This window comes from Danio rerio, chromosome 13 (genome assembly GCF_049306965.1).
Source record: "Danio rerio strain Tuebingen ecotype United States chromosome 13, GRCz12tu, whole genome shotgun sequence".
Taxonomy (NCBI): domain Eukaryota; kingdom Metazoa; phylum Chordata; class Actinopteri; order Cypriniformes; family Danionidae; genus Danio; species Danio rerio.
In genome coordinates, this window is record NC_133188.1 from 34,545,356 (window position 1) to 34,567,642 (window position 22,287).

Genomic DNA, 22,287 nt, shown 5'->3' on the forward strand with positions numbered 1-22,287 from the left:
TTTCAGAAGTGTTATTGCAGAGCAACACAAACAGCGCGCAGAAGTATAAATGCACAACAACACGCTGAGGCATGCGCCGTGGGTCACGCCGATCTCTCGATGCAGAAGCATAAACCAGGCTTAAGACTGCTTTTGTGGTGAAGTCACATATACAAATAGGGAAAAAATGAAAACAATTTCCTGGAGAGAAGTAAAACAAACAAGCAAAGCCATTTTCAACTGTTTATTTCCATTTTTCCAGTTGTTATGATGTTAACAGTTGAAGTTCAGTGCATTCTAATGAGGTGGTAATCTGCTAATCCTAACAGAAAACAACTGCATCGGTCTGTGTAGTCTAATAAACCCAGCACCATGATCTTACACTTCTTGTACAGTATTTAGGATTTAAATTAAATGCTAAGCAGGTCATGCAAGATCTGTCAAGACTGGGCATAAGAATTTGTCCTCTCCATTTTCCTCTTTTTCTCCAAACAACAAATCAATTTTTTTCACACAGATGTCAAGTCTGACAAAAGATGGTTCATCATTCAGCTTTTGAGAGTTACCGCACATTAGCTGAAGAAAAAACAAAAAAAAAAAAAAAACAAAAAACACTCTAATCGAAACAAGGACACTCGTTCATTAAATTGTATAAACATACACACAGTACATTCTCACAGATTCACACTTTAAAACTATATAGACACTTGAACACTCCTATTCTTCTGAATAAATAAATGAAAGGAAATAAAGGTTACAGTAATACTTGTAAAATGTGAGCTGTATGGCGTCAGTGTGAGGTAGTTCAGACTCGACCTTCAAACGGCTCTTGTGTTTTCGTGCCTAAAACATGTTTAGAACAGGCAAGGATGTAGGGCTTCAAATCATTGCCACTGTTAAGAGCACTTCAAAATAATACAATAATATAAAATAATAGCAAAATACTTTATTTTACCCTGTGCACAGGCAAATAAATCCAGTGGGCTAAACTCCATGTCAACAACATTCAGATTCCCACTTTCCAGTCCTCAACTATCCAACATTCCTGCTCTCACGTTCACATTCAAAAGCAAATATAAAAGAAACCCACTTCCCTGATATATCTTCATCTTTTAGATTCGTGCTATTCAATGTCTCAAATGCACAAACAGTGCATCCGGAAAGTACTCATAGCGCTTCGCTTTTTCCACATTTTTTATGCTACAGCTTTATTCCAAAATGGGTTGAATTCATTTATTTCCTCAAAGTTCTACACACACAATACCCTATAATGACAATGTGAAAAAAAATTATTTGCAAAATTTATAAAAATAAAAAAAAAAACTGAAAAATCACATGTACTCAAGTATTCACAGCCTTTGGCGTGAAGGTCTAAATTGAGCTCAGGTACATTTTGTTTCCACTGATCATCCTTGAGATATTTAAGCAGCTTAATTGGTGTTCACCTGTAATAAATTTAGTTGATTGGACATGATTTGAAAAGGCATACACCTGTCTAGGGTCCCAGGGTTGACAGTGCATGTCAAAGCACAAACCAAGCATGAAGACAAAGGAAAAGTCTGCAGACCTCCAAGACAGGATTGTCTCGAGACACAAGGCTGGTGGAGGTTACAGAAAAAATTCTGCTTTTCTGAAAGTTCCAATGAGCACAGTGGCCTCCATCATCCATAAGTGGAAGATGTTTGGAACCACCAGGGCTCACCCTAGAGCTGGTAGGCCATCTAAGCCGAGTGATCGGGGAGAAGGGCCTTAGTCAGGGAGGTGATCAATAACCCGATGGTCACTCTGTCTGAGCTCATGGTGGTGGTAGCATCATGCTGTGGGGATCTTATTCAGCAGCAGGAACTGGGTGACTAGTGAGGATAGAGGAAAAGAATGAAAATCCGCTTCAGAGTGCTCTTGACCTCAGACTGGGGCGACGGTTCATCTTCCAGCAGGACAATGACCCAAAGCACACCACCAAAATATCAATGGAGTGGCTTCACAACAACTCGGTGAATGTCCTTCAGTGGCCCAGCCAGAGCCCAGACCTAAATCCTACTGAACATCTCTTGAGAGATCTGAAAATGGCTGTACACCGTCACTTCCCATACAACCTGATAGAGCTAGAGATTTACTGCAATGAGGAATGGGCAAAAATTCCCAAAGACAGGTGTGCCAAGCTTATGGCATCATATTCAAAAACACTTGAGGCAGTAATTGCTGACAAAGGTGCATCAACAAGTATTGAGCAAAGGCTGTGAATACTTCTGTACATGTGATTTTTAAGCTTTTTTATTTTTAATAAATTTGCAACAATTTCAAAAAATCTTTTTTCACATTGTCATTATAGGGTATTGTGTGCAGTATTTTGAGGAAATAAACAAATTTAATTAATTTTGGACTAAGGCTGTAACATAAAAAAAATGTGGAAAAAGTGAAGCGATGTGAGTACTTTCCGGATGCACTGTACGTACAGTAGGTCAATCCCCAATACAGAAGATCTCGTTTACATATGGCACATTACATGCCATTAAAGACCTTCTAATCTAATGGAGGAAACAAAAATACAATAACAAAGCAAAAATGATTTCCAAATTTGGTTCATTTCACTTTTATATATATAAAAAAATAAATAAACAAGTAGCTTAATGACTCTAATGAAATATAGAAATGAACCTGTGTAGATGCTTTTGTTGGTGTTCTGAATAAGAATAATAAAAGCATTTGTCAGAAAAAGTCTGACTGAACAAGCCTTTATATAAAAGAGCCGAAATAAATATAGTAACTGTAAAATGCAACATACAATCACAGATGTTGAAGGGGGAAAACTTTAAATAATTCTTTTTAAAAAGGTGCCGAAATCCTAGGTTATTAGGACTAGAACAACTAGAACACCGGAAACGCACATGTACGTCACATTTCACAGTCAACCAGGAAATTAACCAGCAGCAAAACTATTCATGAAACAAAAGAACGACCTGCTAAAATAAATCAATGTACATATAAAAATATTTTTCGATGTTGCAAGTTCTCTAAACGAAACTGTACAAAAGTCAAATCAAATATGCTGTGCACAAAGATGGAAATCGTGAACCAGGAAAGCCACCTCAAGCAAGTTACGTACTTAAATAACTACAACTTCATCTATTCTGTGCAATATGGTTGTCCATTTTAAAATGGACTACTTTCTAATGTTTTTTATATCCCAAGTGTCCAAAACAAAAATAATACACTGACCAGAAGAAAAAAACTGACTCAAAATAAATAAATCTGAGAAAATATATTCACAATTCAATCTTTACAGATTACCTTCCAAAAATCACTCTACGACGACATGACAAAATACTCTACATGTAGCTTATAAAAGAAGTGTTTGTTTTGTTAAGGAGCTCACTATCATCGGTCTGTTAGGGCTGCTGCTGCTAGAAAGATCAAACTGTATAGTGATTTACAGCATCTAGAGTGCAACTCAAAATAAAGCCAAACCAGACCCGAAAGAACGTATTAGACTGGCCTAGATCTGATACCATGCCACACAGAGAGCGACTCCAGGGGAGGGTGATAGTCATCTGCAGCAGCTCAGGGGTCCCGCCGAGGCCTCTAAGCTGCTGTCTGTGTCTGAGGCCACGGTGGGCTCTGTGGACATGGAGGACACGTCGTTGATGGAGGATGAGGATGAGGGCTGGGGTGAGCCGTTGATCACTGCTGCACCTGTGCTATGACAAACAAAGCCGTCACTCACATTATAAATGCAGAAGCGGACATTATACTGTATCCAGATGATCGCAATACGAAACAGATGCATTTTATTATTCGGAATGTATTAAAATTTAAAGATATAAATCAAAAATAGAAATGTAAACCAGGGGGTGTATTACAGAAGTTTCATAACTTTAAAAGCTTATGCAATCTGCTCATTTCAGCACTTCCTAAGTGTATTATCTTATTACACGTCTGTCTGCAATAATTGATTCTGACTGAACTGCTTAAACAAATTCACAACTGTTTTTGATTGTTTAGCACCATTTTGTGATTAAATAATACATAGGTTAGCGTATGCTCCTTTCAGCCTTTTTGTTTCTGTTTTTCCTAATGAATATTATGGCTCAGAATAACGTTGTGTGTGTATTTTTTACATTTTGTGGCAAGCATCCATGTAATAAGCAGGATAAAGTACATCAAAGTGGCTGTTCTCGCAGAACAAAACTCTTCACTCTTATACAACAACCATCCCTGGTTAGTAACATCTTGTGACTAAATAATACAGTTAACGTGTGCTCCATTCTCCCATTTTCATTTGTCATTTTTGTCTTTATTTGTTGAATGAATAAACTATTATGGCTCAAAACAATGTTTTTTTTGCCAAATTTTTATGGTTAGTGGGAAGCAGCCATGTAATAAGCAGGAATAAGTACACCCAGTCTGTTGGTTTTGCAGAATAAAACCATTAAGCATGTTTATTCTGCGATAACAACCGCCTGTGAGTAATTCATCCTTATTTAAACTACAGATGAGAATGTGGTAATATACTGAAACATCATAACCTGATTTTAAAAAACATCATATGAACAGTCCAAACTTCAGGGCAACTACCACAACCCGACTGTCCTAACTTTAAAATTATTCTAAAGCTAATGGAAGAAAAATGCTTGTAATTGCAGTCTAACAATACCATTACAATACCTGATGATTGAAAATGAAGGTTGCTTTGGATAACATGAGCATTGATAGTCAAACTTGATGACAATTTAAGATTTCCTAACTAGAGATAAAGTAGGATTTTTTAAAATGTGAAATTGTGTCTAGTGTCTGCAATTGTAAGAAATTTTGTTCTCCTGTGTATCCATTTATTGCATTTTTTTATTTTTTTTGTTTTCAACTTTTTTATTTTTCCATTGAGAGATAAAAGAAAAAAAGAATGAATAGCTTCAATATTTCATACACTCTTAAAAAGATTAAAGATTAGTTATAGCCATTGATGCTTCCATGAAGAACCTTTAACATACAGTACATGGAATCTATCCATTCAACAGTTTTTTATAGAGATAAAATGTTTTTGACTCTTAAAATGTTTTTCACCATAACAAAAGCTGTTCTTTAAATAACCATTTTCTGTGATAATTAAAAAGTTTTTTTCCCTCATAAACAATGTCATATAAAAAGCTCAACATGGCTTTATGGTCTGAGACATTTTATATACAGTTTATTAAAAATAGAAATGCTATGTACAGACTATTCTGCAGTCCCTCTAGCATTTTTACTTATTTGCAGCCTAAATTGCCTGAATTTGTGATGCTTTAATTGATCAACAATTTTGTTTTCCTGTGAAAATACAGAAAAATATTTTTGATCTCAAGAACCATCAGACTTTATAAAATCCCGGAGGGACTGATTCTGGGTTTTTCTGCTAACCTTCATATAGTATGTAAATTCAATAGTTTCACATATAATTTCAAGAGTTTGAGCTTTTTATATCACTTTCATAATGCATTTAGCCATATATCAATATACATATAGCCTCAATCCATTAAAAAAAAAAATCAATATAAGAAAATTGATCAGCAGAAACTCATCTAACTAACCTAGGGGGGAGGGCTGACCTCGAATAACACCGTTCTTCATCCGTTCTTCCCAATCCAGCACTTCTTTATAGATCAGTTCTGATGGTGAAAAACACAGTACAATTACACTACTGTAATAAACACCAAATTTCTAAACTACATTACACACTACATTACACACTTTATATCCATCTTCAAAATTCAGTTTCAGTTCAATTTAAATAAATCAACCGGGGTGAAAATAAATAAATGGAGACAATAGTAAAACTAGTAAAAATGTAATTAAGTTAACTTGATGGTGAACTTGATGTTTAATTATACATTTTATTTGATCAATTGACACATTTTTTGCTTAAATGAGTTTAGTTAATACCAATTCCCAATTCCAACACTATGCCTTTGTACATAGTTGGAAAAACAAAATGGAAAGCTTGAAAACAGTTGAACTACCGTCAAAAAACTAGATAATTGAAATGCAATTTCAGTAACTCTCCAACATTGGACAGATGAACGAAGTCATGGAAACTGGCAGGACTAAAGATCGCCGGAACACTCTCTCTTCCAAGAGTCAAAAGAAATATCAATCTTTCTAATTTAAGCAGCTGCCGTCATACATTTAAACACGCTGAGGAGCTTATTAACACTATTCAATCAGGTGACCCCAGCGGACAAGATTTCGACCGCGTGTGCAGTGAGCAAATGATGTGCGTTCTCAACCTCTGGCACTTTCCTTTGCATCGGATTTCACACAGCGAACATTAAAGTCAGAAAAACAAACTACCTTTCCACTCTTCCACTGTGTGTTCCCTCTCATCGAGCTGTTTGTCTGTGATCAGAGGAGAAGGCTGAAGAGAGAAAGACAAGCAAAAATGATTGTACTGCTGAGAAAGAAAGAAAAAAAAATAAATCAATGCAGCAAACTATATATATATATATATATATATATATATATATATATATATATATATATATATATATATATATATATATATATATATATATATATATATATATATATATGTATATATATATACATGTATATATATATACATATATACATATATATACATATATACATATATATACATATATATATATATATATATATATATATATATATATATATATATATATATATATATATATATGCATGTATATATATGTATATATATATATGTATATATATATATGTATATATATATACATATATATATATATACATATATATATATACATATATATATATATATATATATATATATATGTATGTATATATATATATATATATATGTATATATATATATGTATATATATATATATATATATATATATATATATATATATATATATATATATATATATATATATATACATATATATATATATTAGGGATGTAACGGTATCAGAATTTCACGGTACGGTAATACCTCGGTATGAATGTCACGGTACGGTATTTATTGAATCATTTACAGGAAAAAACAAAACTTATGAAAATACTCCAAAAAAGTGCCAAAAGTGTCAATGACATACAAATTAGTCATCTATCTGTAAGCTTTGAAACAGGAACTTCAATTTTAATAACAAAAAATTATTAAACCATGTAAAAAATAAAGTTTCAATTTAGTATTGTTGAAAACTCATCACATTCAACATTTAATCACACTCAGCCCATCTACCCAGATGAGAGCTCTGCTAGTCGGACTTCTCATCAAGCATCTCCCGCTGGATCTAATCTCACTATATTTATTAAACGGGATATTTCATTTATCTTGTTGTCTTTATCTAACGACATATTCCCTGACTTTGGTCATTGGAATCTATTACTTGTTCTCAGGTAACGTGTTTTGGCTGAGCGCAAAGATAAGTTAATGATTAATGTAACCACGTACATTCTGTATATTGACTGATCGCTTGCCTTTATTTCCTATAATGTATAAACTTATTGTATGTTATACTTTTATAATGGCCATTATCGATTATTAAAACTGATATTCAGCAAAAGAGAGGGTATGTTTCGTATTTTCACTGAAATTGAAAGGAGGCAGTTGTTATCGGCTCCGTTTTGTTATAAATATCCACACAGTGAAGATGACGCTCATGCAACACGGCGCCTCAACATTTCTGCTGTCTAAGTTGCTAATATTAAAATGAAAATAGGCAGTTCCTTAAATCATGTTTACATTTTATTGTTGAGAAAGTGAAACAACGAAGCCAGGGTGATGTGAATGAAGTTATAAAGTACACTGTTCCCTTTGAAGATTTACCCGTGTCCTCGGTATAATCTGCTTTTCCATATCAAACTGAGAAGAAGAGACTGCAGCCTTGATCAAACTTGCGAAGTCTGAACTTACACGGAGATAATGCAGGACTGAACTGTGCGAGCAGGTCGCACAACAGAAGCGACGCTCGGCGGCGCGCCGCGCAGCGCCACGTATTTTAGAATTCTAATCATAGGTTTCTATCAGGATACACACACCGGCGCCGCAAGTCGGCGGCTGTCGGCGGCGCCCGGCGACGGCTCAGGACGCAGTTCATTTTTCAGCCGCGCCACAGAGCGCCATCTGATTAGTTTCATTTTAAATATCATTCGAATGTGCGCGTCTGGTGTGTGATACTTTAAACTGTCATGTACGCGCCGTGTCGCGGCGCCGAGCGGCGCTTCTGGTGTGCGACCTGCTTTAGAGTTTTCCAGCTCTTTTCATCCCCGCTTCTAGCAGCACACTCCATTTCCGCATTACTGGATCTGTAGCAACAACAGGCCGCAAGGGATGATGGTCAAGCATGGGCTGATGGCAATTGTAGTTTTCGTTACCTCCCGTTCGCTTCATTCGCCTGAGCAAATTTTCTCAGAAGACCTATAGTTTTACCGAGTCATGCGACTTCGGTAATATCGAAAAAAATTAATATTGCGGTATGACGGTATTTACAATACCGTTACATCCCTAATATATATACATATATATATATATGTATATATATATATATATATATATATATATATATATATATATATATATATATATATATATATATATATATATATACATATATATATATATAATAATTGGAAGCACAAAATCAATGTTTTTGTTCAGTAGAAGTATCAGTTAAACTACTAGACAGACTGAAAAAAATACGAGGCCAGAAAAAGTATTTTCTTTTTAATTAATACCAATATTCAACAAGGACATATTTAATGGCTCAAAAGTGATGCAATTTTTTATTTTATTACAAAAGATAAAAATTTTAAAATAATTGTTTTTATTTGTATTCGGCAAAAATCCTGAATAAAACGGCATTAAAAATTCAACAAAAATATTATGCAGCAATTTAGTTTATTTTAATAACATTGATAATATTAAGATTATTTCTGAATTCTAAGATTTCTAATATTATTCTGAATAATATTAAGATTATTTCTACATGTAAAACTGTAGACTATAAAAAGGGATAGTCCACAAGAAAAAAAACCAAATGCTGTCATTATTTACTCAACCTTCACAAACCTGCCTGAGTTTATTTTATTGTTCAACACAAAAAAAGGTATTTTGAAAAATGTTGGGAACAATTTCCTGTTGAACACAAAGAAGTTCATCTGAAACAATGTCGGAAAACCTGTAACCATTGACTTCAAAAGTAAGTCAGTGGTTACAGGTTTCAAACATTTTTTTAATTAACATCCTTTGGGCTCTATTTTGAAGATGTAGGAACAAAGTCTAAAGCACAAGATGCAGAAGCATTAAGGGCATGTCCAAATCCACTTTTGCTATTTTAAAGATGGAAAAATACTCTTTGTGCCCTGGTTTAAAAGGGTTGTGCTTATTCTCTTAATGAGATATAGGTAAGATATTTGTGTGTTTTGAGTATAATGTGCAATAAACCAATCAGAGTCTCAGCTCCCATTCCCTTTGAGAGTCAGTTGCATGGTGCATTTGCTCTTGACAACTTTGTAAGTGGAAGAACTGAATGCTTAACTAGCAAGAAAACAGTAAAACAGATCATCTAAAGCACAAGGATAAAGAACAAGCCTCCTCCATTCAGCCTCTTTACTTTCTCTTTACTTTTACTACTTTACTTTTGTGGATAAGATGTTGTACGCACTCCACTGAAGACATCCATTAGCCTACATATTTAATTTTGTTTGTTAAGTGCAAAGATTTGTTTCAAAACTATTTCCGAATTTAGTTTTAATTATCAGCAAACAAATACATGAACAATAATAATAGTTATATCCAGACACACGTCCTAGTCTTATGCCCCATATAGTGACACATCCGTCTCCAAAACCCGACAGGTGGACAAATCTAAACTTGTTTTTATTAAAACAAATATAATTATGCATATAATAAATAAAACTACTACTACTACTACTACTACTACTAACATTATACAAATGCAAATTGTCATAAATAAACTTCAAAAGCCCACCGAGATGAGGCATAGAGACCGTGGTTTTTATATTTATGTAGGAAATAATATTTTTTGCAACATTTTTTTCATATTTAATGATATTTGTGTATTGCTGTACATCCTGTGTTTATTAGGCAATATGCAGGCATTTAAACCCACATAGGTGCTTAACTAACACGCTCTGTGTTAGACTTCAGACCTGCTTTTAGATGGTCAATGGCACAGTCTATTTCAGTTGTTCAAAATAGCAATGCGATAATGATGCACCTTAACACACATCTGTTTTAGACCAGCACACCCATAAGTCCATAAGGTGGCGCAAACGAATTTGCTATTTAAACAAAGTGGTGCCAAATGTGAAAATTAGGGTGACGCTGGTCTGAAAATAGCAAAAAACTGAGCCAAACACATCTTGCGCCTTATTGCGCCATGCAGGTGTATGATAGATGTTTAACAAAAAAATTTAACTAAAACAGGTTTTAATTGGAGTTGTACATTTTTCGAAACATCGTTTGAGTTCAACAGAAAAAGGAAATTCAAAAAGATATGGAACCACTAGAGCGGAGGTGTCCAAACTCTGTCCTGGAGGGCCAATGTTCTGGAGAGTTTAGCTCCAACCCCAATCAAACACACCTGAAGCAGCTAATCAAGCTCTTACTAGATATACTAGAAACTTCCTGGCAGGTGGGTTGAAGCGAGTTGGAGATAAACTCTCCATGACACTGGCCCTCTAGGACTGAGTTTGGACACCCCTGCACTAGAGGGTGAGTAATTGCTGTTTTATTTATTTTTATTTTTTTGAGGGAACTATTACTTTAATCAACTTACGGCAGACTGCCCATCAAATAAATGCATCTTTTGTGAGCAGATTTCATCAAAAACATTCAAAAATCAGGCTGATACCAAACCTTTCAACTGCAGTGTGAATTCAATTATTACAACTAATAAAACTATTACATAATTTTTTTTAAACACAACCCATGTTTAAAAATTTCAACCAAATATTTTTCTTAACATTTATAGAAATGATGAAATCTTAGTAATAATCCACATTTGCATATTTGTAAATAGAAAATTCTGCAAATACAAAGTTTTATAGATAAAATTAGAATGCAAACTTATTTAGACAAATCATTTAGTAAAACCTTTATTGAAAAAAAAAGATATTTTTTTAGGCTATTCAAATTTGCAAGGGCTTGAAATCACAATGAGCTTTCCTGTGTACTTAATAGCAGTGAATTGGTACTTGGCGTGTGTGAATCTGCATCTGCTCACCGCTTCCACTTCAGCCGGGTCGTACCACACGTTAATGTAGGGGTGCTGCAAAGCCTCATCCACCGAGATTCGTTTTGATGCATCAATCACCAGCATTTTAGACAGCAGGTCCCGCGCCTGACTCGCTGCATAACAAATCACAGTACAAAGCATTAATGATGCTTCTGATAGTGTCAAGTACACCGACATGTCACCTCGACCACACAGCTGAATATTCAGACCACTTCACTGTGAATGCGCTGGAATTGATTAGAATTGCAAATTGGGCTGCCTTTGTCCTACATGCATGCGTGTCGTTTAATTAAGATGGACCTAACACAATGCATTGCAAGGCTCAAATTAACATTTGAGAGAATTGGCTTCAGCACATTTTACAGATTAATTATATTTGATGTTTTGTGACAGTAGCATTATTATGAGATTTCATTGAGGAACCAGAAGTAATTTTAAATATAGGTTTGATTTTTAAAAACAACCCTACAAAATGGCAACAACTTAATTTTTCATACATTAGTAGATCATGATAATAAGAGGCATAGCACCTCAATAAAATGAATAGGGTTTTAAGCAGTAGCCTAAAAACATTTAGTATCTATAAGAGCTAGTATAGTAAACTAAACCCATCAAACTGAATCCTTTTAGCCATTTGAAACAAATCAAGTGAAAATGAAATGAAAAGGAGAAAAGAAAAATATCCAAAATATATAATTTTTTTCAATATATTTATATAAAATATATAAATTTAGTTGCCAATAAAATATTTTTTATTTCATTTAAAAACAACAGTTTGTTTATATACATGACAAAATTAAAAGCAAGACAATGTATGGAAATGCTAAAAAACTCAAACATGGTATCAAAATTGGGTTTGTTTGGAAACTGTGAATGTTTTCTTAACCATACGCACGTACAAAACAATCCCAAAAGTGAGCCGGTTTTGATGAATGTCAAACTGTAAATGTTTACTTGCTGACCATCAGTCCAGACATGTATGCCTGACAAACTGCGAGCAGATGGAATTTGCATCTAAGTTCTGCTCAAGCTCAGCAAAAATTGGCTCTTCTTCTTTCTATTACATTTGCAACAAATAGATGCAAATACATGTTCTGTGCTTTGAAAATCAAATTTTTTTTTTTTTTGAAATCATATATTCCTGTACCTTTGTACATTTTTGCACTTGGAATTGAGAACATTCTGTGCCATGAAGTAATGTGTATTTGTCACAAATGTACTACAGATGTTCAAAAATCAATAGAAAAGGCCATTAAGTGCCATTCACATGTTCGCGAGAAAACAAATACTAAGTTTGACCAGATCATACATAATCAACAATGGCTCAATTCAGTGATTCAATTTGATTCACAAGTTCACATTATTTAAACAAACTCAACTTGGTCACACTTTACAATAAGGTTTCATTAGTTAATGTATTTACTAACATGAAATTATTATGAATGATAATTGTACAGCATTTATTTATCATAGATCAACATTTACTAATGCAATATTAACATCCAAAGTCATGCTTGTTAACATTAATGCACTGAGTTAACATGAACTAACAATGAACAAATACTGTAATATATGTATCGTTCATTGTTTGTTTATGAGAGTAAATGCATTAACTAACATTAACTATTGCAACCTTATTGCAAACTAATGGGGCTGCTGGATTTTAACAAACTATAAAACTATTTGACTATGAATTCCTACTAAATCAGTAACATTTTTGGTTTTGAACATTTTTGGAGAACTTGGCACTAACTAACACTGGATCTTACAGCACCATTTGATAATGGTTGTGTGATCATAAAGGTCAGCAAACAAACACACTTTGCTCTAAGTTTACAATAAAGTGTATTTTGTGGCTAGTTATAAATGGTTCCTACATCATAGTTCAAACAAATAGCGCTGTTTGGTTTCAGCCTTTGCATTTAACTTTTCTCATAAAGTAACTAATATAGAAACATTTGGTATCAAATAAGAAACAAATTGTATCTGCTGTAGTGCAAATTGTAACAAATTTCAACCACACTGAAAAAACAGTCAGATCCTGTAATCACTATATTTTGATATTGTCCCAATACAATCCACGTTTTGTGCACCCTATACTGACACAGAGAACAAATTTTAATTAGTCATTTTTCTTTTATATGCGCACATAATTATTCTCGTAGCTTAATAATTTTCAAATAGAACCACTGAAGTAAGATATATGGTCTGTTTTAAGAATCGTTTTGGGGGGGTGGATGTTTTTGTCTATGGAGGATGAGGGAGCTCTCAGGTTTCACCTAAAATATATTAATTTATGCTCTCAAGACGAACTAATGTCTTAGGGGTTTGGAATGACATAAATGTGACTAATTAGTAACAATTTCAATTTTGGGTAAACTAACTGTACAAAAATGCTGCAAAAAACAAGATCACTCGTTGAAAACATTAAGTAGATGAAGTACCTTTTAGTTTGCTGTGTTCTGAATCAGCAGGGAACAGGACATCAGGAAACAGCTTCTCAAAGCTATATCCAGTGTACCGGGGCCTGTTCTCCACATAGGTCCGCACAGACTGGTTGAGTTTCAACAGGAACTCCTGAGTTGGCGTTCCCAGCTGCTCTATTACTTTATTCCACTGATCAATATCTTCAATCATAAGAGAGTTAAGAAAAACACAAACAGCCCTAAAATATGTAAACTAAACTTACCATAAATATATTCTTTTACATTTCACTAGCAGTAATCTAATTGGTCCTAAAGGCCATGGAAAAACAATGTACTCTGGGTAATAGAGAGAAGGGATGAACATGGAATGGATGGCACACAATAGACAGGTAAGGATACGATCTGAACCCGGAAATAATACACTACCTCTGACCATTTCAGCCATGATACAGCCGACAGACCACACATCCACTGAAAAATGAAATGAAAGTGAAATTAACATGCAACACAGAGCTAAAAAAAGAAGAGGCAGAATGACAAAATGAAGATGAAATCAGATGGCATGAAAAGTGATGTGCGTCATGCAGAATCTGCCATGTCTAGCAGGGAAAGCAAGTGAAGATGGAGCACAGACGTAACAGAATGATCACCGCAAAACTATAAATAAACCAGAAACAAACGACGTAACGCAACTTGGGTCAGACCATTTTCACTCGAGCTGTGACTCACAATGGTGACTCATCAACCGTTATGATAAAGGAAACAAATACTGAGCAATATTACAAACTTAGATTGAGCATGACAATATATTAAAAATTTATATTTTTATAGAATTTTTTTTGAGAATGACTTGCTTTACATTGTGTTCTCAAACCTTCACAACGCCAATCGCAGATCTCAAATTCCTAATTATTCAAAAGTGGAGCTGACAAGCTTTTTAATTGTTTTTAAAACAAGTCTTCTAATATTAAGTAAAATTAGTAATATTGTGAAATTGTTGAATTTTACTATATTCACATTCATTTATTCATGTGGTGGCAAGGCTGAATTTTTAGTTGCCATTGGCCAGTCTTGAATGTGACGTTACTTCAGAAATCATTCTAATATGCTTATATTTCTCATTATCAATGTAGCATTTTGTAACATAAAAAAAAAATTCTGAAATTTTGATCAATGTATGCAACCCTTTTAAAAGCAATATTTTTTAGCAAAGTATTTCATTAACCAATCTTTCAGTTCAAAAATGCAAAACGCTTAACAGATCATAAATGGAAATGACTAAAGAATAATTTTACAATAGGAAACGAAAACACTGTCAGTTCCTTTTGACAAGAGCCAAAAACAGAACACAACAGCTTGCATGATTTTAGAATAATCTCGCAATCTCCATTTAATATTTTGATCCTTTCAAAAATCGCTCTTACCACTTTATTTAATGTGACACAAACACACAAACCAATAAAAGACAACTAATAAATCAAACACCAAGTGACAATGTAAAGAACTAACCCTAAGGCAAAGCCAAAATTACCCAGAAAGACTGAAAAATCAAAACCCCTCACAGAAAAAAAAAAGTGCATAATATAGGGCTACAATCAAACAATAACCAACCAAAACACACTGCATGCATCATCAAAGAACACAATATTAAAGAATCTCAAAATAAATGGCAACTTATCGACAACGAAAACAAACTAAAAGGCAAGTCAAGCTCAATAGTGCCGCATGACTCTTCTTTGTCAACACTTCCTCGAAATGCCAACAGACAATCCTTGCATTGATGATGCACTTTAACGCTCGCGCGACTCAAGGATACAGTCCCTCCCAGGAAAAAGGATTTTGTGACGGACCATTTCTGCCAAAATGCAGCCCACAGACCAAATGTCCACTAAGCATGTGCAGCAGAGGGAAAGAGAGAAAACAGTTAAGCAGGAAATCAGGGGGTGTTAGTGATTCTGTACAGTTGCATAAGAGCTTGTTTTATTCATTACAGTTTGGGTTAGAAACGAATGAGCACACCAAGCCATTGTGTACTCGTCACACACGGACCAAGCGTCACATTTGATCAGAGGGAGCACAAATGGTATTCCTCACACAACATTTTGATGCTGAAACCACAAAGCTGTTAGTGCAAGGAAAGCCTCGGAGGCCTATAAATGCATGAAATGAAACCTGCAACACGAGGATGATATTGGGCGTTAAGCATGCATAGGATGTGCCAACTAGGCATTCTGCAGCTTGTCAGCAGCACTGACCATTGGCTTGATATCCCATTCCCAGGATGACTTCAGGGGCTCTGTAGTAACGGGTCACCACATATGGTGTCATCAGCAGACCTGTAGCTGCTGTCCGCGCCAGACCGAAATCCAGGATCTTCAGGGTACAGTCTGACTTTACCACGATGTTACTGGGTTTCAGGTCCTAAAGAATCGCAAGACAGAGTACAAGTCAGTTTTGCATTTTCACATCAAATTTTGAAAATTTTCTTTGATTTAAGATACTATGGGATTATTCACGGTGTATTAAAAACAATATTGTTGTAATTAATGTTCAGTGTAATTTTTTCCTCAATACATATTGTCAGGATATTCATGAAGTTTTCCTTATACAATATATTTATTTTATATGTCCTCTAAGTGGTGGGACAACAAGCTTCTAATTAAGTTATGCTTCAGAAAATGTCTGATAAAACATGATGAAGAAAAAAAAAAGACAGATAAAAAAATAAAAAAAATGCCAAGTGGTAATATACACTATTGTTCAATGGTTAGGAATTGGTTGGATTTGTTTAAGTGCTTCCAAAAGTAATGTGCACAAACCACAGCTTTTATTTAATTCAATATACAGAACAACAAAAACTACGAATAACATAATTAGAATTAAAAATTACTGCTTCCTATTAAATATGGATCAATAAGCATTTGTTACCATCATTTTATTAATTTGTATTTATTTATTGAGGAATATGAAGTCCAAGTGTTGTATTAATCATCATTTAAATAAATTACTGAATAAAAGAATAACCTCAAAACAAAATATAACCTTTGAACATGTGTAGGCATGGACCAGTATAAGATTCTGACAGAATGATAACCTTGGATGAATTTTTTTTTTTAAATCACGGTTTGATGGAATTGTGATTGCTGCTCTAAAATATATTATTTTTAAATGTCTAGGTATAAAACTAAAAATTTATTTCACTTTGAACACAATATATTTTATTTTGAGAAACAATATTTAAAATAATTTGAAACAGTAAACGTGTCAGGCTAAATGATTCAAATTAATCATTGGCTTCTGCTGTCTTCATTAGTATTAAAAACACAGATTTCATTACAATTTAAAACGGCAACTTTGGGTATCTTTTCTGCTAGAGATACTGTTGTTCTTAAAAAAACATAAATAAAAATGTCTTACATTTACTGTAGTAACGGTATAGCAGAATATTTTGGCAGTTCTAAAACCTTGACTTTTCCAAACCATGGTATACCTTGAAAACGGCCATCCTCCCATGCCTAGACATGTGGCAGTAGCTACCATGTTCAAATTTAAATGTCAAAAATATATCGCTTTTTCCATATACAGCTGAAGTCAGAATTATTAGTCTCCCTTTGAATTTTTTTCTTTTTTTATATATATTTTTTAAATGATGTTTAACAGAGCAAGGAAATATTCACAGTATGTCTGATTTTTCTTCTTCTGGAGAAAGTCTTATTTGTTTTATATCGCTAAAATAAAAGCAGCTTTTATTTTTTTTACAACCATTTAAAGGTCAAAATGATCCGCTCCTTTAAGCAATTTTTTCGATAGTCTACAGAACAAACCATTGTTATACAATAACTTGCCTAATTACCCTAACCTGCCTAGTTAACCTAATTAACCTAGTTAATCCTTTAAAGGGTCACGAAACACCAAAACACATTTTTTGAGCTGTTGATAGTCGTATATGTGTCCCACACTGCTAAAAACACTATTAGGACACCTATATTTCACTAAAAAGTGTAAATTGGTTGTTTTGACTGGGCGTCTGTGCCAGAGTGAGTCTTATTACGTCTTACAGTGTGATGCATTAATGCATGAGTAAGGCTTGGTTCAAACCAATCAGCGCGCTCTATTTTGCAACTTCATTAATATTCATTAGTGTCACTGTTTACACCAGAGACGCCACGTTGTGTTGGCAAAACAAGCGTGGAGTGTTGCTTTTATAGTTTGCTGCCATTAAGTTTCGTTTTCCTTTTCTCTCTGTGAGAGCTCAGACTCACGTGTGGATTAACAGTGTACGCGACGCTCGACAACAATAACTTACGTGTCTAAGGAGGCACATTGTTTACCTGAGAGCTGTTCTCATCAGCAAACGCTGAAATCCGGATTTGCTTGTAGTATTCTCTTCATAAAGACGCGGCTCTAGTTGCTGGTGATTGTCCTGTCTCTACAGATTTGGTAAGTGAGCGACCAGTGCTCTTTGTTTATTCAGTTTGTTCGTATCAAATTAAAATAACTATTGCACAGAGTGCAAACTTGTTAGCACCGCATTTTGTGACCGGAATAACACACGTGGCTTTCTGACGCTACCTGCCGTGTGCATCTAAGTTTCCGGGAATTGCGGAGCTTTTTTCTCTCATTCGCCGTGCGGTATCAAACATTGCATGAAAAATACACGCTTAGAGCAGATCCTCGAATCAAATATCGCGTTTGTCGCGAGGGGCATGAATGAATTCCCTTAATGAAAGAGCCAAACTGCAGTTAAAGTCCAACATTTAATAATCTGGCAAATAATTCAACTACAGATGTCCATGTAGGTTAAACACAATGACAAAAAAAAATACACCATCACTTTCTCGTGTGTGTATTTTGACTGAAACTCGCGCGTGCCCAAATAGACACTCCCACACCATCCCACTTTAGTTCCTCCGACACTCCCCCCTAAACAGAGCTGGACACGCCCGCTTTTCTGACTTTTTCCAAAGTGGAGGTGTGAAAACACCCTGCTGAAACGAGGGGGTTTCATGGCCCTTTAAATGTCACTTTAAGCTGTATAGAAGTGTCATGAAAAATATCTAGTCAAATAATATGTACAGTCATCATGGCAAAGATAAAATTAATCAGTTATTAGAGATGAGTTATTAAAACTATTATGTTTAGAAATGTGTTGAAAAAAATCTCTCTGTTAAACAGAAATTGGGGAAAAAAAATAAACAAGGCTAATGATTCAGGGGGTTAATAATTTTGACTTCAACTGTAACAGTTTTTTATAGAAGTATTTGATATAATCCTATACAAGCTGTGTGGAATTTATGTTGCTGTCAAACTGGAAATTAACCAACAATACAGATATATTTCCAGGGGCTAAAGTGAATAAAACTCAATGTTCTGCACTCCACTTTCAACAAACGAGTCTTTCCGCCCCATTAACCTTGAAAAATATGACATATTATTTCCCCTCAGTGTCACCTCCTCTCAATCGATCTGCCAGAATGAAACCATTTTTATTCATTTAATGCTTGATTGTCCGTGGCTGCAAATTAAATTTGCATATTTAATATCAAAAGGTTGCTGTTTATAACACATGACCTTGTGCGTCAAGACAGTTTTAAATATATTACAGCCACAGAAAAATAAACATCTCCAATCGTATCTGTATATGCTCTATGAGAGCGTAGTCAAGGTGAAACAGGACTAGAGGATGGCGATGTTTACGGAGGATCACTTGATCGCTTTCCTCCTGTCCCCTCTCAATACGTCCCTGCCTCAACAGCGCAATGCAGTCCACAGCAGCAGCTGCAGTCAGGCAGTCAGGCAGGCAGAGGTCTGGCTTTTTGTAATCAGCCCAGGGGATGAAACCCCTCCCCCTCCCTCACCTTAACTGATTATTTAGCTTTTCGTCGTCAGTGCAACCTTGGCTGCGTACGGCAGTCTTTTTGTTTTAGGCGGAGAGGCTTTAGGCTAAAGAGCACAGACCCTGTGGATGATCCCCGCCGCGTGGAGGTGTTTTATTCCACACAGCATCTGGTACAGCAGATAGGACAGCCGCTCGTGGTCCAGCTCCATCTGAATGACTTGGCAGAGGTTCGCATCCATCAGCTCCATTACTAGGTAACTGCCGGTGGGGAAGGGGCGGGAAGGGGAGGGACAAAAAAAGAGGGTGTGATGGGGGGTAAGAGAGAAGGGGAGGGGTGTGTTTGTGTGTGGATGTGAGAGAGCATTAGTTGGGGTAACAGCTGGGGTCTGGCGTTTTTAACTGTGTATAAACATGCAATATATACTCACACATCTTGGAATTCTTCTAATGTTTTTTGCGGTGTAAAAACATTTAAGAGGCCTATTATCTGTGAGTGAAAAGACAAGAATGCGTATTAGCTCTGCGCATGGGATGCAGGATAAAATGCAACATGTTACGAGTCATTTCAGTGTCTTGACTTACATTTTTATGGTTGACACATTTCATGAGCACCAGCTCTCTGTACGCACGTTTGGCATGAGTTTGATTTTGAAAAGGCCGGCTGAGTTTCTTTATAGCCACGTTTCGCTCAAGGTTGTTGTCATACGCTGAGCTAAAAGAGAAAAGCATGCATGAAACGGATGAAAAGATGCTGCGACAGCGTAACGTCCTTGATTTGAGGTGGAATACGAGCTCTTAGAACATACCAGACTATTCCCTGAGCACCCGAGCCAATGGGTCTTAGATTCTGATAGCGCTTCAACACTGTGAATGTCGAATCCCCCACATCTACACTGTAGAATTCTTTCTCTCGCTTATTTTTGTTCATGGTGAAGTCGATGTGTAAGCATCCAGACAAAGCAGACTGTTACAAACCTAGATGACAGAAACAAAACACACTATAATGTTGTGATATATTTAGCAAGATTAGATTGTTTTTTTCCTGCAGTATCTTTTTTTCCTGGCACAGCAGAATAAACTGAAAGGACAGCACAGAGTGGTCTCAAGCCTCATTTTGGCTTTGGGCTTTATCTCTGTGCCCTCAAAAGAAAATAACTAGAGCATACAGCTGTTAGAAATACACACACACATAAAATAGGGACTCATATGCCATCAAAGTGTAGGGCAGTTTCCTAATGGCTCGTAACCCGAGTTAGAACAGCAGGACTAACAGCATGACCCAGTTCCACAGAGAGTCCATGTTTTTTTTTTTTTTGTCATTTACACAAATGGCATAATTTCAGGGATATTTTTGTCTGACATGTCACAGCAGTGTTTTCAAGTTACCCAATTCACTGTGATTAGAGGTAGTAAAACTGAATATGTCTGAACAAGAAAGTTTGAAATGGCTTTTAGATCCAAGAGAGAAAGACTTTTGCCAATACTTCATGAATTAACTTATGATGAGGAGTTTGAGTTCTAATAGCCATGTATAGTCAAGCATGTTAAGTTATAGTCTGTATTAAACAGTTTATCATATGCAGAACAATATTTAACTGTATTGAAACAATAAATCAGAAATGCAGCCAAACAAATCAATCAAGAAACTGTTTTCCTTTTAATCAGCTCACAATGAAAGCAAGAATTCCAGACTAATAACACTCATAACTTCTCAGTACAGCATTCCTATAGGAAAACAAATCTAAAACCACAAGAATTAGTATGCACCACAATAGAAATGATCAACAGACGTGAATTACAACATCTAGAAATGGAAATAAATCCGTTCTGGAGTGACATCAAGTGGACTCATTATCCAGCACTGCCTCAGAAGGAAAAACTAATAACATAAAGGCTACTAAATCATAATAACAACTTGAATAGTAATATTGAGTTCTATATTGAGTTAACTAAATTTTTCCACAATATGACAAACTCTGAAGTTATACTTTATTGTGTTTGTGCCACTAAATATGGTTTTGCTTGTTTTTTGATAATCATAATTAAAGAACTATTATTTTTACTCATTAAAAACAGAATGAATGGTTCAATTCTGACTGAAAACCAATCAGCCTGTCTCTAAATCATTTAAAAGTTTCAATATTAGGATATACATAGTTGTGATCATGATAGCAAAGGCTTGTAAAGTACTAAGAAGCATATGAATGTACACAAAACATATCTATAGTGATTGTGTGCATGTGTATGCAAGGTCTTTGACAGTGGTAGCATACATGCTAAACCCTATGCAATCCAGTCTACACTGACATGCTACCTTTCCCAACTAATTTCCACCCAGAATACAAACACAGAGTAGTATAGTGTAGTGCAGTTACAGTGGGTGGCAGGCAAAGCGAGCGGCTTGACAAATAGCATTGTAAGCGATCTCACGTAACCCACAGACCCCGGCTCACTTATTAGCCTCTACGCTAAAACGCCTCATCATTCAAAACAACCCAACTGTCGTATTACTTTTATTCAAAGAAGAGAAAATGAGCATTGATTTATACACACACCCTCCCCCACGGCGAAACAATACCGAGCAATAAAACCACCTTAAAACGCTCACTTACCTGCTACGATTGAAACACAAACGCTCCGTGTATCCTAAATGTCAGTTAAATAGCCGGGGTCGTCAGAAACGATGTGGTGAAGGCTCTATCGATTATTAATAGCGCTTATTCTGCTGCTGGTGTCGATAACATGACCTCACCTTATTGAAAGCGCTTTCTTCCACTGGCAGCAGGCCTCGCGTGCACTGCGG

The 22,287-nt window shown here is 35.3% G+C and overlaps 2 protein-coding genes across 47 annotated transcripts in view; one reads left to right on the top strand and one right to left on the bottom strand.

Moving 5' to 3' along the window:
- Positions 1-208: 208 nt before the first annotated feature.
- Positions 209-22,262, bottom strand: mapk8a (mitogen-activated protein kinase 8a). 42 transcript variants are annotated; one of them, XR_012388611.1, is made up of 13 exons: positions 22,237-22,262; positions 20,291-20,459; positions 20,067-20,196; positions 19,913-19,971; positions 19,604-19,742; positions 15,901-16,066; positions 14,045-14,116; positions 13,664-13,846; positions 11,208-11,332; positions 6,304-6,367; positions 5,562-5,621; positions 2,522-3,672; positions 209-1,145 (listed from the first exon to the last, which is right to left on the bottom strand). XR_012388611.1 is itself a non-coding variant. In XM_068212881.1 (12 exons), exons 2-12 carry the CDS (start codon positions 20,410-20,412, stop codon positions 3,527-3,529), a joined length of 1,266 nt encoding a protein of 421 aa, XP_068068982.1. In that variant the 5' UTR covers positions 20,413-20,459; positions 22,237-22,262; the 3' UTR covers positions 209-3,526.
- ptpn20 (protein tyrosine phosphatase non-receptor type 20) overlaps positions 19,426-22,287 on the top strand; it is a 74,498-nt gene continuing 71,636 nt past the window's right edge. For 3 of the 5 annotated variants that reach the window (XR_012388783.1, XM_073920138.1, XM_073920140.1), the window contains exon 1: positions 19,668-19,738. The gene's annotated coding sequence lies outside the window, so the exon portion shown is untranslated. Of the gene's footprint in view, positions 19,739-22,287 lie in introns of all 5 variants that reach the window. The other 2 variants (XM_073920136.1, XM_009307421.5) reach the window with 2 other exon arrangements.

What these genes read in the sequence shown, in the direction of transcription:
- mapk8a (XM_068212877.1), bottom strand. Translation starts at nt 20,412, where the DNA reads ATGAACAAAAATAAGCGAGAGAAAGAATTCTACAGTGTAGATGTGGGG. An exon ending in AATGTGTCAACCATAAAAAT is followed by an intron (nt 19,972 to 20,066) that starts GTAAGTCAAGAC and finishes TTTCACTCACAG; the next exon opens with ATAATAGGCCTCTTAAATGT. An exon ending in CACAGTGGAAGAGTGGAAAG is followed by an intron (nt 5,622 to 6,303) that starts GTAGTTTGTTTT and finishes TTTCACCATCAG; the next exon opens with AACTGATCTATAAAGAAGTG.